The sequence below is a fragment of the Sorex araneus genome, chromosome X, assembly GCF_027595985.1.
Source record: "Sorex araneus isolate mSorAra2 chromosome X, mSorAra2.pri, whole genome shotgun sequence".
In the NCBI taxonomy this organism is placed as follows: domain Eukaryota; kingdom Metazoa; phylum Chordata; class Mammalia; order Eulipotyphla; family Soricidae; genus Sorex; species Sorex araneus.
Genome location: NC_073313.1, coordinates 241,395,733 through 241,408,753, shown reverse-complemented (window position 1 = coordinate 241,408,753; position 13,021 = coordinate 241,395,733). Strand labels below are relative to the sequence as shown.

Here is a 13,021-nt window from a genome sequence, read left to right as displayed (position 1 = left end):
CATGAGCCTCAAGAGCTCTCTCAGCATCTCTGTTCTGTGTCATAACTTCAGACAAGGGGTATCTCACTCTGTGAAGCCTGATTAGGTCACAGTTTAGGTCACCTACACCCCTGAGTCCTCTGCCTCAAAGCACAGCAAAGAGAAAGGAGAGACTGGAAGGTGACTGAAGTCTCTTTTTTGGTTTTAATTCCATTTTTATATTTGTTAATAGCCTTCTTCCCTTTTTGATAATTTTATCTAATTTCTTGTAAATAATAAAATACAAACAAGACGTTTACAGCAACTCACTAAAAATCTTATTAAAGGGGCCGGAGCGATAGCACAGCGGGGAGGGCGTTTGCCTTGCACGCGGCCGACCCGGGTTCGATCCCCGGCATCCCATATGGTCCCCCAAGCACCGCCAGGAGTAATTCCTGAGTGCAGAGCCAGGAGTAACCCCTGAGCATCGCTGGGTGTGACCCAAAAAGCAAAAAAAAAATAAATAAAAATAAAAATAAATAAAAATCTTATTAAAGAGATGGTTTGTGTTTGAAAGGAAGAAAATTAAGAAAGAAACTCATCACTGTTGTGCAAAAATCAGGCAAAGAAATCTTTAATTCATCACTTCATCTTCTCTCATCCTCCAGCCCCCTCCAAAAGTCAAGTATTAAAAACACGTCCAGTGTTAGGAGAGCTTATGTATCCATCTTATATGCTGGATATATGTATCCATCTTAGATGCTGGAAACAGCAATGATGAGGAATCTGGAAATCGTAGCTCTGCTTTAGACCCATCAGCTTCCTCACTGCAACCAATGTCTAATTTCTGGTTCTAAGATAACTTACACATATAAAGCAAAGATAAAATGTTCAAAGACCATAGGATATCCTTTTTTCTTCTTTAGTAATACAACTTGAATCTTTCAGTTATTAATTAAATCACCTACTGTTAAATCGTATGAGATAAAAATACATCTCTAAATATGAAGTTCCTCCAGAAATATTGAGTGGGATGAAATGTAATTATTCATAGCAACCAAGAAGAAATTGGGAACCAATTTCTGACTACCTAATTGGATTTTTATACATATAATATGTATATATAAAATATGTTATTATATATTATTATATATAATATATATTGTACAGATATATATGGCAGAGAGTCTCTTGCCTGCGCTCCTGGCTGTCTTCCTCAGGGCCCCTCAGAGGGGATGGGCTCCAGCTTCCCTCCCCGCCCCAAGCAGAGCTCCCGGTGGCCAAAGACCTCCGGAACCTAGCCACAGCCATGCTCAAGGCGCGTCGCCACACGTTCAGACGAGCCTCACTCATGAAGGTACTGGCAGAGGAACCAGGTGTGTGGGACCCAGGGCTGAGACCTCCAAGTCTGCTCAGATTGGAACTGGACCTCCTCCACTCAGATTTCCCATTTCCCAGTAGCTAGGCGGTCACACCCAGAGACTGCCCCGTGTGCCATGTAATCCCATCCATAGCCAGCATCCAGAGACGTAAAAGCAAGCTCCTGGAAGCGCGGCCACTTCTCGGCCACGCAATATCTTACAACCTACTTCTCCTTTGGGAGAACCTGGCAAACTACCGGGAGCTTCCAACCCACATGGGAGAGCCTTGCAAGGTCCCCATAGTGTATTCATGTGCCAAAACCAGTAACAAGCTGGGTCTCATTCTCCTGACCCTGAAAGAGCCTCCAATGCAGCATCATTGGGAAGGATGAGTAAAGAGAGGCTTCTATAATCTCAGGGCTAGGACAAATGGAAATGTTATTGAGACCGCTCGAGAAATTCGATCATCAATGGGATGATGAATACAATATATAATATAACATAATGTAAACATTAACATATTTATAATTGTCTATAGATACATGTCAGCCAGGCAACTCTAATCTAAATAAAACAATAGAATGTTTCATTTCCTAGATTTTTCTTTAAGCAGATATCTGAAGAGATTCCAATCTTGCTTTTGTTTTTGATGATCTTTTTCATAGAATAAAAGGTTTTTGGTATATTGTGGAAATCGTGAATTACATTAAAACATTGCTTTGGTTTGCTAAGAGAGTCAAACAAACACACGCAGACATTACCTTTCCTATGTTGCCATCTGGCTGCAGAGAGCGAAGACAGTCTGAATAATTGGCCCATGTCTTATTTAAACTATGCATAAAATCCCATGTTCCATTGGGGTTGCAGTGTCGGAAAGCAAGTCCTGCAAAGACATGGAAAAAACATTGAGACTGTTCCCTTAGAATTCATTACAAAATTAAAAATGAAATATATGTTCCATGTTAATCAGTTCAGAAAAACTCAATACCTCTGTGATTGAAGTCATATATATAAGGAGGGCATGGGACAGCAGATATTTTCCCCACTGTTCCTCTGGGCCAACAAATGAGTCCATCCCATTCTGGGAAACAGTTTCCTTCTATTGAGAAAAAAAGTAAGAAAATAAACAAAACTACAGATAGATTCAGGGAATTTATGCACTCAATATACTTTGTGGCAAAGTATAAAACAAGTTGCTCTGGAAAGTAGACTGGGGTAGAAATGACACACAGTACTAAAATTCACAAGCCTTATTCTGTCAGAGGTCCATATAGAAACACTTAATTTGCATAAAGTTAAGTGTAAATATAAAAATTCTATAGTGTTCCAACATATATGAATTATAGCAATTAAATAAGAAACCTTAAAATTAATTATGAATAACTTCTATAAAAAATTTGTCTAGCTCTGATATTAGTAGATATATATTTATTCCAGAATTTTCTACATTTTTTAAAGTGAGGGTCAGCAAGTTAATTCATGTGATAGAGCAACACATCTAATAAACCTAATATATGTAAGACCCGAGGTTTGATCCCCAAGCCATATGACCCTAAGACAATGTCAGTTATGACCTTGGTGGGCCCCAAACCACAGGTTCCAGCACTGAATTATTTGGTCCATACTACCACGTATCAACAGGAGTGACTCCTGACACAGAAAGACACACACACACATACACACACACACACACACACAGATGCAATAATGTCATGGGAATTTCTGAAGAGTTACATGATGGAATATAAGACTAAATACCAATGACCAGTTTGTTCTGAAACTAACAATTTTTAAATAAATGTGGAAAAAATGTGATGATTTTCTTAATTATCTTTATTGTAGACAAGAGCCACAACTGTTTATACTATTGTAGAGCTATAACTGATTAAATAACAAGGCTCCAACCTTAAAATCAATAATTTTAAAAATCAATTTTTATGTGAAAATTATTATCTTTTTACATGGGGTTATAAAGTCCTTGTCTAAGGATTTACTAAACTGTTTGTTGCTAGTTGAGCCATCTGTTTTATTGTTTTTGTTTGCTGAGTTTAGTTGGTTTCTATTACTTTTCATCTAATTTGGTGTGCTCCAGCTGGAGTTTCAGAACTGAGGAATTTCCAGCAGTCTCATGTCTAGAGACTTCAGATTCTGTGGTCTGGGCCAATGAGATGACATGGGGCCAGCAGTGGGAGGTGGGGGTGGCTGCTGGGGTTTCTGGAAGTACAGGGGGTGAGGGGTTTATATCTCCCTCATAATAGAAATACCTTTCCAGTTGCCAACAAAATACTATCCCCACACATTCACACACAAGCATATACTCAAATTTTTCAGAAAACCAGTGTTTTCCACAAAATAATTTCCTGTAGATTGTATTTATTTCTCTAATAGCTCTTTGGTAATGAAAACAGATCTTCATAACAGGTTGAAAAGATTGAGGAATTCATTATCTCACAGTGATAACAAAGAGATTTTAATTAACATATTTTCTTTGATCATCATTTTACATCTTATGTGAGTAAATACTTTCATAATTTGGAAAAGTATATTTAATTGCCTAATTAGTCAACAATCCTCTTTTTCAAATTAACGCTATTAATTACAGTCCCTGGAATCTTTCGTGTGTGTCAGAACAAACTAATAACTGGTGAAATTTATCAAACCATGACACTTACCTAGAATAGTCTCAAAATTCAGAGAATCCAGTTTAATCTATTTTAGGCTCTATAATTACTCATAACACAATGTGACTACATATTTGTGAAACAGAATCACTATTAATGATATTTTGAGTTTTCTTTTTTAATACATGAATAGAGCTGGGTATTTACATTTGCTATCATAGAGACTAGGAAATTTTTATTGTCTTTTTATAATAGTTTCTCAGAATAAAATAGAGACTAATATATATCCTTCATCTAGAAATGACAGTCATCAATACTGAATCATGTTTATATCATCTAGTATATTTTTTGCTATGGCATTTTATTTAATTTTATTTTTTTTATTTTTGGGCCATGCTGGTAAGGTTCAGGGGTTACTCTTGGCTCTGTAAGCAGGAGTTACTCCTAATGATGTTCAGGAGATAATACAGGATGCCAGGAATCAAACAGAGATCGGTCGTGTGCAAGGCAAATGCCCAATCCACTGTACTATCTCTCCAACCCACTGTGGTATTTGAAAGTAAATTGCAAATAGCATGAAACCTCAGCTCTAATATTTTGATTATCTGTTTTAATTTCAAGAAAATTTAAACCTAAAATTTCTTAAATTAACTTGTTAATTCAAATTGCCATTCTAGTTTTCTTACACTTAGTGAAAGAAATTTGAGCCAACTTACATATTAATTTTTCATTGAAAGGTAGACCAAAGTTTGACCATATCTAGTACGTTAGGGTGAGGGGGGCGTGCAATGATGTTTAGGCCACACCTGGCAATGCTCTGGGCTTACTTCTAGCTCTGTGCTCAGAGATCACTCCTAATAGGGCTGGCAAAACAAATATGGTGCCAGGAATCCAACCAGGATGAACCACATGCAAGGCAAATGTCTTAACTCCTATGCTACCCCTCCAGCCCTACCCATATTTCATTTTATACTATCTGTGTGGAAATACATATCCCCCAAAGTCTTTCCTTTTCAGATATTTCTCATCTACTTATTTTATATGACTCACATCTTCACAGATGTTAATCCACACATCCAGATCATTTATTCTTATGTAACTTGTAACCTGATGTATGATTCATGCTTATCTGCCTCTGCCCATCGTATTCCCTCTGCCTTCCTCCTCTACACATCTAATTCCCTTTTTTTTGTTTGTTTTTTGCTTGTTTGAGGACCATACCGGTCATGTTCTGGGCTTACTCCAGGCTATAAGCTCAGTGACACTCCTGGCAGGCTTTGGGCACATGTGGGGTGCCAGAGATTAAACCCACATCGGCCACATGCGAGGCAAGCCCCTGCCTGCTGTATTATCTCTCCAACCAACCCCTAATTTCATTTATTTAACTATAAAATGAGATTATTATTTTCCATTAATTCTCCTCTAATCCTTCCTTAATCAACTTTTTTCCAGTGGTTTTACTGTTGTGATATCTCTACTTTTAAATTTTCACACTATCAGAAAGGTGTCTAATTCCCTTATTTCACCACTACGGATCAAAGAGTCAAGCCAATTAACCAAAGGAGACAGGTTGGTGTTCTAAATGCACTCTCCACTGTCATAACGCTGAGACATCAATTCCTTCAAAATTATTCATTTCCTTAAAATAAATAATTCTAAATTAAAAGCTATATGCCCATAAAAGCACTCTCTCAAGAGGCTGGAGGGATAGCAGAGTGGGTAGGGCATTTGCCTTGCACACAGCCGACCCGGGTTTGATTCCCAGCATCCCATATGGTCCTCTGAGCACCACCAGGAGTAATCCCTGAGCATCGCCAGGTGTGACCCAAAAAGCCAAAAAAAAAAAGCACTCTCTCAAAAGGACATATTCACACCTTTATTCATTGCTATACTCAGTACAATAGCTAAGATAAGAAATTAATCTAGATTAAGTCCAACAACAGAGGAATGGATTATGAAGATGTGGTATATGTACACAGTGAAATACTATATAGCTGCAAGAAATGATGAATTCATGCAATTTACTGCAACCCGGTTGGAATTAGAAGGTATCAGGTTGAGTGAGGTAAGTCAGAAGAAAGACACAGGATGATCTCACTTATCTGTAGTATGTAGAATACTGCATAAGGAAATGTAGTAAAAGATGGATGTCTAATTCAACCTTGACCCTAGTGTTGAGAGAGGAGAAGGACAGAGAAGGAAAGAAATCAAAGGGAGAATTAAAAAATGGGAAATAATGGGTGAACAGGCATCAGGCTTCAGTTGTACAGATGATATGAGCAAGTGGTATAGCCATATGCCCAAAACACAGACTCAACAAAACTGAAAACATGAGATCTAAGTTGCAACCATTGAAACACTTTATTGTGCCTGTCAAGTTGACAGGCAGGAATTAAATGAGGGTTGGGGTAGGGAGGGAGTATGGGAACACTGGTGGGGGGGGGAGTTGATACTGGTGGTGGGATTGGTGTTGAAATATTTTTATGCCTAAAACTCAACTATCAATAACTTTGTAAGTCACAGTTATTAAATTAAAAAGTTAGATGTCTATAAAAAGCATCTTTGAAGACCAACTGTAAAATAAATACCTTTTCAGACAAAGACAGTGACTTCACTAACAATGAATTCAAATATTAAGGATTTTTAATTGTTTTTCAGGAAGAACAATTTCAATATCATACAAGTAAGATCAAACAAAAACCCCATATGAGAGCAACATATAATTTTGAACCAATTAAAGTAGTTTCAAATTGTCCGAACTATTAGGAGGGAAAAGTTATTAACTTTTAACTTTATGAAATATATATGTATGAAAAATCTAGGTTCATCATTAAAAGAATTAAAACAATATCTTCAAAAGTAAAATGAGTGAAATAGTCTTAATCAATCCAAAGTAAATCCAAAGAGAGCTTGATGTTAAGCAGAAGTAACACACAGAAAGAGCTGATGAAATGAAAAGCCCAAATAAGATGGTATAATTAAATGTAAATAATGTATAATAGGAATTCCAGTTAATGCAACTGAATCAAACTCTTTAGCTGGGAGTTATCTAATTTAATTTTCTATTTGTGTCATGTTTATGGTAAATATATATATAACTTTTTTTAATGAGGAAAGATAATAGAGTTGGTATCTAAAGACTACATAATGCTATTTAATTTTGCAATTTCTGGTGATTTGTTGCACAAGATGAATATGCAACACCACCGAATAATATACTTAAAAACGTTTAGGATGGCAAATTTAATGTTATGTGTGTTTTCCACAACTAGAAGAATTTTTTCAAGTATGGGGAAAGTTATGCAAAGCAAATAACTACTAAGTGGAAAACACCAATTAAAAAACAAATTATTAAATATTGTTTTTAATACAATAAATTTATTTCAAGTGCTAAAGTGAAAACATAGAAATAAGTGTGTTGCTTCATATTGATAAAATAATAATATACCAGTAAATATAGAATTATAAATTTTTATACGCTAAAAATATCTTCAAAACATACAAAAGATTAATTATCATGGAGAGATTTTAAGATTATACACTTCCAAGAGAAATGAGTGGAGCAAATGACAAATCATCATGGAAACAAAATACAAAAATTCTATAACCAATAAGCTAATCTAGTGGACAAGATAAAATGTTCTACGGAAAACCTAGTGAAATTATAGTTTGAAGATCTAATGAAATTTCTAATTTGAAGACCTTTAAAATCCAACTCTGAATTATTTCAAAGGAAATTGAAAGCCACATTGAACGTTTATCAAAATTGACCACAATAAAAAAATCCCTTCATTTTTAAGATATTGTAAAATATATCTTGAAGACCTGATTTTCTAATCAGATATAATCAACTAAGAAATAAATCACAATATTTTAATATTTGGAGACTACAGTGAAGCAAAAAGAAAACTACATATTTTACTATGGGACAAAACTTTAAGGACATTGTTCACTACATTCAGTGTGGTGAATTTTGGGAGTTCAATAAATCATCTTCTTTTCCCACTTCAGTTGACCTATTTTAGAAAGTCTGTAGGAGTCAGGCAGATGGAAATACATCACCGTTTTATTAAGTGTTTCCTTTTTTTTCTGAACATGACTTACATGTGTATAATGAGCTTTCATATTTTCTCCCCTAAAATTTACTTTCTACCAAAAAATTTCAGCCATTACACCCTCGGCCCAGATAAATCCGGAGCTGCTGAGTGTGAAACGGACCCTCTGTTCCTAAAGACTTTGATTCCAGAGGTCTTTCTTCTAACCCATTTTGGCACCCAGAGCGGCTTCTTACAGCAATGCATTGGGACCGTGAACTGAGCTAAAATATCAGAAATACAAAACCGCGAGGCCGCGAGTTTATAGAGTCTTCATTCTCAGCAATGAAAAGAAATGATTAAATGATGCCTTTTCAGCAGGCCTGATTGTTGGGGGAAATTCCAAACAATAATAGTGAGTTCTCTATTAAAATATTGAATGTATTCAAAGTATAGAGAGAATAAAGTGAAGATCATCAGCTACTTAGGTGGGGGCTGGGTGAGAAGGGGGTATTTTGGGGTTTCTGGTGGTGGAGCATGTGCACTGGTGAAGGAATGGGGGTTCAATCATTGTATGACTGAGACTTAAACCTGAAAGCTTTGTATTTATTTTACACAGTGATTCAATAAAATAAAAACTTAAAAAAAAAAAATTTCAGCCATTAACCACAAGGATAGGGTATGTGTGCTCCCTGCAGTAGACAGACAGATCCAAAGGAGAGGTAAAGTCTTCGCAGGCATGCACAATTATCCATTTGCTCTTCTGAAACAGAAATGACACAGCACTCCATCCAAATGGAGGTAAAAGAGATGAAAAGCACATTGTTCTGCTATGCTCTCTTCCAAGTGGAAACATGGAGTGACTAGTAAGAAACTCCCTAAAACCCAATAGGAGGGAATTAACAATCCCTGGGAGGTGATGGAGTGGGAACACAAAGGATTTTCTTGGCACCTTTACCTCCTTCCTGGGGCTGAGCTGTGATGTTGAGTTCACACTGCACTTTAGCTTTAAGCACAAGAACAATCTGCTCCTCTATCGTAATGGTGCCATCGGAATCCATCTGTAGGAATGACAAAACACAGAAAAACATTCCCTTTGTCTTTTTACTTAAGCTGTTATATGAGCTTCCAGCATTTTACCAAGGAATATAATTGAAAATTAAAGTTTTGACATCCAGCTGTCTGAAATTTTTCTTTAAATTAAATTCTAAATACATCAGTGTATAAGGTTGTATAGTAATCATACTTTTGCCTTAATATAAGGAAAAAATTCCTACCAGAAACTGTTTATCTAAATAGCTAATTATATTAGGTATAATGTAATAAAAAATTTCTGAATTATTATAAAGGCCGGATATATTGTCTTTTGATATGTCAATTTTAACATAAAAATAAAATAAACTAGAAACCTTTATTTAATTTTACTAAAAATTTACCAGTGTAACTCTGAAAAAGTCACTTGGGATTTTTTTTTCAGTTATTTGTCTTTAATTTTATAAAGTAGTTCACAATACTTGATTGCATTTAATATTTGAACACCAATCCCACCACCATTATACCTTTCCACCACCATTACACCTTCCCACCACCATATTTCGGATGTTTCCGTCCTGAACTCCAACCTCTGCGCAGAACTGAAAGAGGAGGAAGGGAAGGAGGCTAGGAGAGGAGGGAAGGAAGGAAGGAGGGAAGGAAGGAAGGAAGGAAGGAAGGAAGGAAGGAAGGAAGGAAGGAAGGAAGGAAGGAAGGAAGGAAGGAAGGAAGGAAGGAAGGAAGGAAGGAAGGAAGGAAGGAAGGAAGGAAGGAAGGAGGGAGGGAGGGCAGGAAGGAAGTAGGGAGGGAGGGCAGGAAGGAAGGAGGGAGGGAGGGAGGGCAGGAGGGAAGGAGGGAGGGAGGGAGGGCAGGAAGGAAGGACAGGCTAATTTGATGGACCATATTGGGTGCCGGTGATACGGGGTTGGCTGTGTGCCAGGCAAATGCTCTATCTGCCTTACTACCTTTCTAGTCCTACATTTTATATTTTGCAAATGATCACTTGGTATATAATTAAATACATATTTTTATCTGTAAACTTTTATCTCAATTTTTTACTTTATTGCTTTTTTTTTTTTGGGTCACACCTGGCGATGCACAGGGGTTACTCCTGGCTCTGCACTCAGGAATTACCCCTGGCCGTGCTCAGGGGACCATATGGGATGCTGGGATTTGAACCCGGGTCGGCCGCGTGCAAGGCAAACGCCCTACCCGCTGTGCTATCTCTCCAGCCCCATCAATTTTTTACTTTAAATGTTAATCTGATAGGGGTTTTAGTTTAAAAAAAGTCTTTGCTTTCAGCACTTTGCATGCATTGTGGCCTTTATTTCTGTTCAGTACAGTTTCTACTGAATGGTGTACTGTAATATTACATCACTCCCCTTAATAAAATTGATTTTTCCATAGATTTTTGTCCTATTCTGTTCTTTAGTTTTCATGACAAAACACAAGAAGCAAAAGCAAAAACAACTGGGACTATAGAAAACTTTTGCCTGTAAAATAAATAACAAAGTAAAAAGAAGATGAAAACTATTCGAAAATCACAACAACAAATCATTTATTTTGTACCCCAAAAATGAATAGTATGCATTAAAACTATGAGAGTACTATTCTATATCATGTTTAATATGAAGAGTAACTTTTCCAATATATAGCTGAACATACAGTTCTGAAAAATTCTAAACAATATTACATTCAATGTCTACATTTACTTTATTGAATTTTATAAAAGAAAAAGAGTAATTAAAAAACAATTTGGGGATTTGGAAAATGATCTGAATTTTCAGATGCTTAGCTATACTAAAAGTGAGCTATAAAAATCTAACATCAAAAATACAGAACTAAACAGAAACATGAGTCATCTGAGTAGGCATGACAGGAAGAATTGACTTTTTCCCATTCGTTGTCTAGAAACATTCAAGCACTATGGAAGGTTTTTTTTTTAATTTCCTGCCTATTTTTTAGTTTAATACTTACTTTCTTTTACTTCAGTCCTAGAAAACACCAGGTAATCAGTGTCCAGTTTTCAGAATTACAAATTTGGTTCAGAGAAATTTTCCTTACAATTATCAGACATTTCAAATAAGCCCTTGTGCCCTTTTCACTGGAATAAATTTGCTTTTGTTTTCCTTTCTACAGATTTAGCCCTTTTGCTGGGATAATTTTTAAGTGCTACAAGAATCAATAAAAAACAGCAATGGAATTTTGATTTTAAAACATGTGATCAGTTTAGTCATAAAAAGTTTGATTACCCCACGCTAATTCATGATCTTTTTTTTAGAGATGAAAAAGGAGATTTTTTTAATTACATGTGGAATCAAGCAGCAAATTTAGATTTTTTTGACAATTTTTTTTAATTTTTAATAGTGAATCACCGTGGGCTGGAGCTATAGCACAGCAGTTGGGCTTTTGCCTTTCACGCGGCCAACCCGTGTTTGATTCCTCCGCCCCTCTCTGAAAGCCCGGCAAGCTACCGAGAGTATTGAGCCCGCGCGGCAGAGCCTGGCAAGCTACCCGTGCATATTGGATATGCCAAAAACAGTAACAATAAGTCTGTAAATGAGAGATGTTACTGGTGCCCGCTCGAACAAATCAATGAGAAATGGGATGACAGTGATACACCGTGAGATAGTTACAAACTTCCGAACTTTCGTGTTTGCATTTCAGTCATACAATGATTGTTTACCCATCCCTCCACCAGTTACCATTCTCCTCCAGCAATGTTCCCAATATCCCTCCCACTACCCACACCACATCCCCACCACTCCACCCCGTTTCTGTGTCAAGGAATTCCCTTTTGTTCTTTCTCCTTTTGGGTGTTGTAGTTTGCAATAGAGGTATTGCATAGCCATCATGTCCGGTCTACAGTCTACTTTCAGCTCGCATCTTTCAACCCGAATAGCTCCTCCCAACATCCTTTACTTGATGTTCCCTTCTCTTTCTGAACTGCCTTTTCCCCCAGCATGTGAGACTGGTTTCCAAGCCGTGGAGCAGACCTCCTGGTCCTTATCTCTACTACTCTTGGGTGTTAGTCTCCCATTCTGTTATTTTACATTCCACAGATGTTATTTTATATTCCACAGATGAGTGCGATCTTACTATGTCTATCTCTCTCTTTCTGACTCATTTCACTTAACATGATACTTTCCATGTTGATCCGCTTATATGCAAATTTCATGACTTCATCTTTTCTAACAGCTGCATAGTATTCCATTGTGTAGATGGACCACAGTTTCTCTAACCAGACACCTGTTTTGGGGAACTCCAGTTTTTCCCAGATTTTGGCTATTGTAAACAGTGCTGCAATGAACATACAAATGCAGATGTCATTTCTACTATATCTTTTTGCCTCTCTAGGATATATTCCCAGGAGTGGTATTGCTGGGTCAAATGGGAGCTCAATTTCTAATTTTTTGAGAATCATCCCTATTGTTTTCCAAAAGGGCTGAACCAGTCACCATTCCCACCAACAGTGAAGGAGAGTCCCATTCTCCCCACATCTGTGCCAACAGCAGTTGCTTTTGTACTTTTGTTGTTTTTTTTTAATTTATTTATTTTTAATTAGAGAATCACCGTGAGGGTACAGTTACAGATTTATACACTTTTGTGCTTATACTTCCCTCATACAAAGTTCGGGAACCCATCCCTTCACCAGTGCCCATTCTCCACCACTCGTAAACCCAGCATCCCTCCCACCCTCCCCAATCCCATCTCCCCCCCACCCTACCCTGCCACTGTGGCAGGGCATTCCCTTCTGTTCTCTCTCTCTATTTAGCTTCTACGGCCCGCAATAAAGGTGTTGAGTGGCCGCTGTGCTCAGTCTCTAGCCCTCATTCAACCCGCAACTCCCTTCCCCCACATGGCCTTCGACTACATTATAGTTGGTGATCGCTTCTCTGAGTTGCCCTTTCCCCAGAACGTGAGGCCAGCCTTGAAGCCATGGAGTCAACCTCCTGGTACTTATTTCTACAGTTCTTGGGTGTTAGTCTCCCACTCTGTTATTCTATATACCATA

General features: G+C 37.3%; 1 protein-coding gene across 1 annotated transcript in view; it reads right to left on the bottom strand.

Moving 5' to 3' along the window:
* Positions 1–13,021, bottom strand: part of PTH2R (parathyroid hormone 2 receptor) — a 70,859-nt gene that overhangs the window by 37,519 nt on the left and 20,319 nt on the right. Inside the window, exons 2-4 of the mRNA XM_004601315.3 lie at positions 8,933–9,035; positions 2,308–2,418; positions 2,081–2,202 (exon numbers count right to left, since the gene is read on the bottom strand). Coding sequence (XP_004601372.1) covers positions 2,081–2,202; positions 2,308–2,418; positions 8,933–9,035 — 336 coding nt within the window. The remainder of the gene's footprint in view (positions 1–2,080; positions 2,203–2,307; positions 2,419–8,932; positions 9,036–13,021) is intronic.